At 36.4% G+C, this 3,461-nt stretch overlaps 1 protein-coding gene across 1 annotated transcript; it reads left to right on the plus strand.

Moving 5' to 3' along the window:
- Positions 1-1,774: 1,774 nt before the first annotated feature.
- LOC145138853 (expansin-A11-like) lies at positions 1,775-3,186 on the plus strand. The gene is made up of 3 exons (XM_079072868.1): positions 1,775-1,925; positions 2,192-2,513; positions 2,604-3,186. The coding sequence occupies exons 1-3, from the start codon at positions 1,793-1,795 to the stop codon at positions 2,908-2,910; spliced, it is 762 nt and encodes a 253-aa protein (XP_078928994.1). The 5' UTR covers positions 1,775-1,792; the 3' UTR covers positions 2,911-3,186.
- The last annotated feature ends 275 nt before the right edge of the window (positions 3,187-3,461 follow it).

The raw sequence follows: 3,461 nt of genomic DNA on the forward strand, positions 1-3,461 counted from the left end.
CTATAATACCCTTGGGGTATTTATTTTTCATTTTGTAATTTAATATTTATTTTATTAATTAATAAATAAAGAGAGGGCCATCTCTCTCTCATTTCCAAACAACCCTAATTCCGTAAGTCGATTCAGAATGTCTGCACCTCAACCCACATCCAAAAATTGTACCTCTCTCAAGATCCATCTCGCTTATTGATTCGTTCTTGCTTTAAACAACCTGAACATGAAAAGATCAACTTTTGATCACACCCAGAACCATAAAAGGTCTCACCGTGTAAAGATTGCAACCTACACATCAATGACGTCTGTGTTTGGACCAAGAAGAGCTTAGAGCCATGAGATTTTATGGAATATCAGAAACCAAGGAGAAGAAACCCTAATAGAGAACATGTTAACCCGTTTAGGAATTCAGGTCTAGAAGTGATGCTGAGGAAGCTTGTACCTGGTGCCAAAACGATGGATCCATGTGGTTTGTTGGATGAAACTGCTGATTTATATAGAGCATCTGGCCACGCAGGTCGAAGTCATGAAAACTTTAGTAGAGATACCCAATTGAAAAAACTTCGATTTTTTTACATGAATGATACCAACTTGATCGGAGAGATACCCAAAAACTTCAATTGATATCTATTGATGCAGAATCAAGAAAATTGAAACTTTGAATGAAAAGGCAGTTCAAGATCCGGAGGAGGTTATCGCCATGGTTGAAAGGTACGAATTCAATAAAAGTGAAACCTTACCGGTAGAGCTCTTGTTTTAGATTGTGACTTTATAACATTTCTCTTGTTAATCGATTTCAAAGATAACTCTCAATCAAATCCAAATTTATGGTGGTCGTTGAGGTTGAAATTGACATCAACTCTAGCTCGTGATCTATTTCCGGTGATTGTCTCTCAGCATATTGAAGGTGTTGGGGGTGGAAAACGATGGTATTGGTGAACAAGATATCATCCCCTGTAGGCGAAGAACGATGAGGGATATGGGGTTGATTCTGGTAATCCGATTAGAGAGAGAGAGAGAGAGAGGCCCAATAATTATTATTAATAAAACTTTAAATTAAATAGAAAAAACCATAAAAAAATATATCAGAAGGACATTTTAGTCTTTTCAATTTTCCGAGGGACCAAAAACGCAACGAAACTAGCGGTATCCGGTGTTTCCCTCCCTCCTTGAGGTTGAGGCTTCAAGTTCCGTCGTGGACATATGTGGATTTAAGGTGTAGTTTAGGAGTATGTTAGATTTGACGTTTAAAAAAAAAATTTGAAAATAACCAATAAGTTACAATATTATTACTCATATAGTATTTAATATGTTCACTTTTAAATTCAAATTTTAAATTTTAAATTTCAAATTTAAATAAATTTTTGTTTAAACCTTCATATTTAATTTTTTGTTTTATCCAATCCATATAAAATACGGATATCACAACTTACAACTTATATATATACGAATAAGCTTATCGGCTAAAAAGTCTGTAACATAAATAAAAAGTAGAATCAATTTAGCCAATTTGATGAAGTTCGGTCCATTGGGATTGAAGGATCTTCTGTAGGTTTTTTCATGTGTTGCGATACAACGTATGAACAATTGCAATCAAATTCAAGAATTTCTTGGTTCCTGTGCACAGATAATTCTATTATAATATATTAATAATGTACATATTTAATTTCTATTCCCTACTTACAGACTTACATGTGACATTGTTGGATTTGTTACTATTTAAGTACCTCATATTCTCCTCATCTTTCCGTATCATCATCATCATCTTCTTCTTCTTCAGCTCTTTTGCAGAATAAAAATGGCGAAATTAGGGTTTCTATTGCTAATCCTTCTATATGTTCTCCTACCTTATGTCCATGCTTTTACTGCTTCAGGCTGGACCAGTGCTCATGCCACCTTCTATGGTGGCAGTGATGCTTCTGGAACAATGGGTATGCATTCATCCCAAATCGATTAATTGCAATGTCTTAATTTTTATTTGTTTTCTGAGTATATTTATATGTAATGCACATATATGTATACAATAGATTCAATAAAATGTGTACGCATGCATATATGTATTTTTAGTTAAATTTATCGATTTAGTAATATTTCAACATGTATTAACCTTGTAATTGTATAAGTTATTTGTGACATATATGTTTATTTTTATTTAATTATATTATTATTAAAGGTTGTTTTGTGTTAATTACTGCAGGGGGTGCTTGTGGATATGGTAATTTGTACTCTACGGGTTATGGTACAAGAACTGCTGCACTAAGTACTGCTCTCTTCAATGACGGCGCCGCCTGCGGCCAATGCTACAAACTCATATGCGATTACAAGGCAGACCCACGGTGGTGCATCAAAGGAACGTCGGTAACAATCACCGCCACAAACTTCTGCCCACCAAATTTCGCTCAGCCGAGTGACGACGGAGGATGGTGCAACCCGCCGCGCCAGCATTTCGACATGGCGCAACCTGCGTGGGAAAAAATCGGAATCTACAGAGGCGGAATCGTCCCAATTATCTACCAAAGGTCCCAATCTCTCTCTCTTTCATGGATCAAAAATCAAGACTTTGTAGTTTCTATATTGATTTTGATTTGTGGGTTTTGTTTCTTTTACAGAGTTCCGTGTAAGAAACACGGCGGAGTTAGGTTCACCGTCAATGGCAGAGACTACTTCGAGCTAGTTCTGATAAGCAACATCGGCGCCGCGGGATCGATTCAGTCGGTGAAAGTGAAGGGATCGAAAACGGGATGGATGGCGATGTCGAGAAATTGGGGAGCTAATTGGCAATCGAATTCCTACTTGAATGGTCAATCGATGTCGTTCATGGTGACGACCACCGACGGTGTGACGAAAACGTTTTCCGATATTGTTCCGGCGAATTGGGGATTCGGTCAGACGTTCTCGAGCCCGGTCCAGTTCTAAAGTGAACCGGGTTTAGGGTTTAATGAAGGGCAGCGGCGTGCTTACTGTTTTTGTGGAAGCAAGCAGCCCGCCGGTCGGATTTTTCTATTGTTTTATTAAATATTTGATGCGAGTTTTATAATTAATGAGTGTGAAAAAATATTTTTTATTGCTTTTACATCATAATGGATAAGAACGAGATAACATTTTGATATATTTATTATTATTATTATATGTTTTGTGTGAAAAATGAAAATGGTTATGAAATAATTGATGCAAGGCTATCATTTTATTGTTTTTGTGATTGCTACCACCTTTTATGAAAATAAAACGATAAGTTGTGTATTTATATTTTATACTTGAATACATTACATTCCAGCTACCACCACGCCAACTATTGAATATACCGGATGGTGGTGGATGGGGGCTTTATTATTTTGAATTTTTGCATTAAATATCCAGGGAAAAAGAGGAAAGAGCTGATCATCAACACTAGGGGTACAAGCTTTTTAAGAGTTTTTATAACGGCTGCTACGAAAAGATACTACTATGTTACTCTCTCTGTCCCAAAT

The sequence above is a fragment of the Lactuca virosa genome, chromosome 9 (genome assembly GCF_052849685.1).
Source record: "Lactuca virosa cultivar CGN04683 chromosome 9, Lactuca_virosa_CGN04683_v6, whole genome shotgun sequence".
Lineage (NCBI taxonomy): Eukaryota > Viridiplantae > Streptophyta > Magnoliopsida > Asterales > Asteraceae > Lactuca > Lactuca virosa.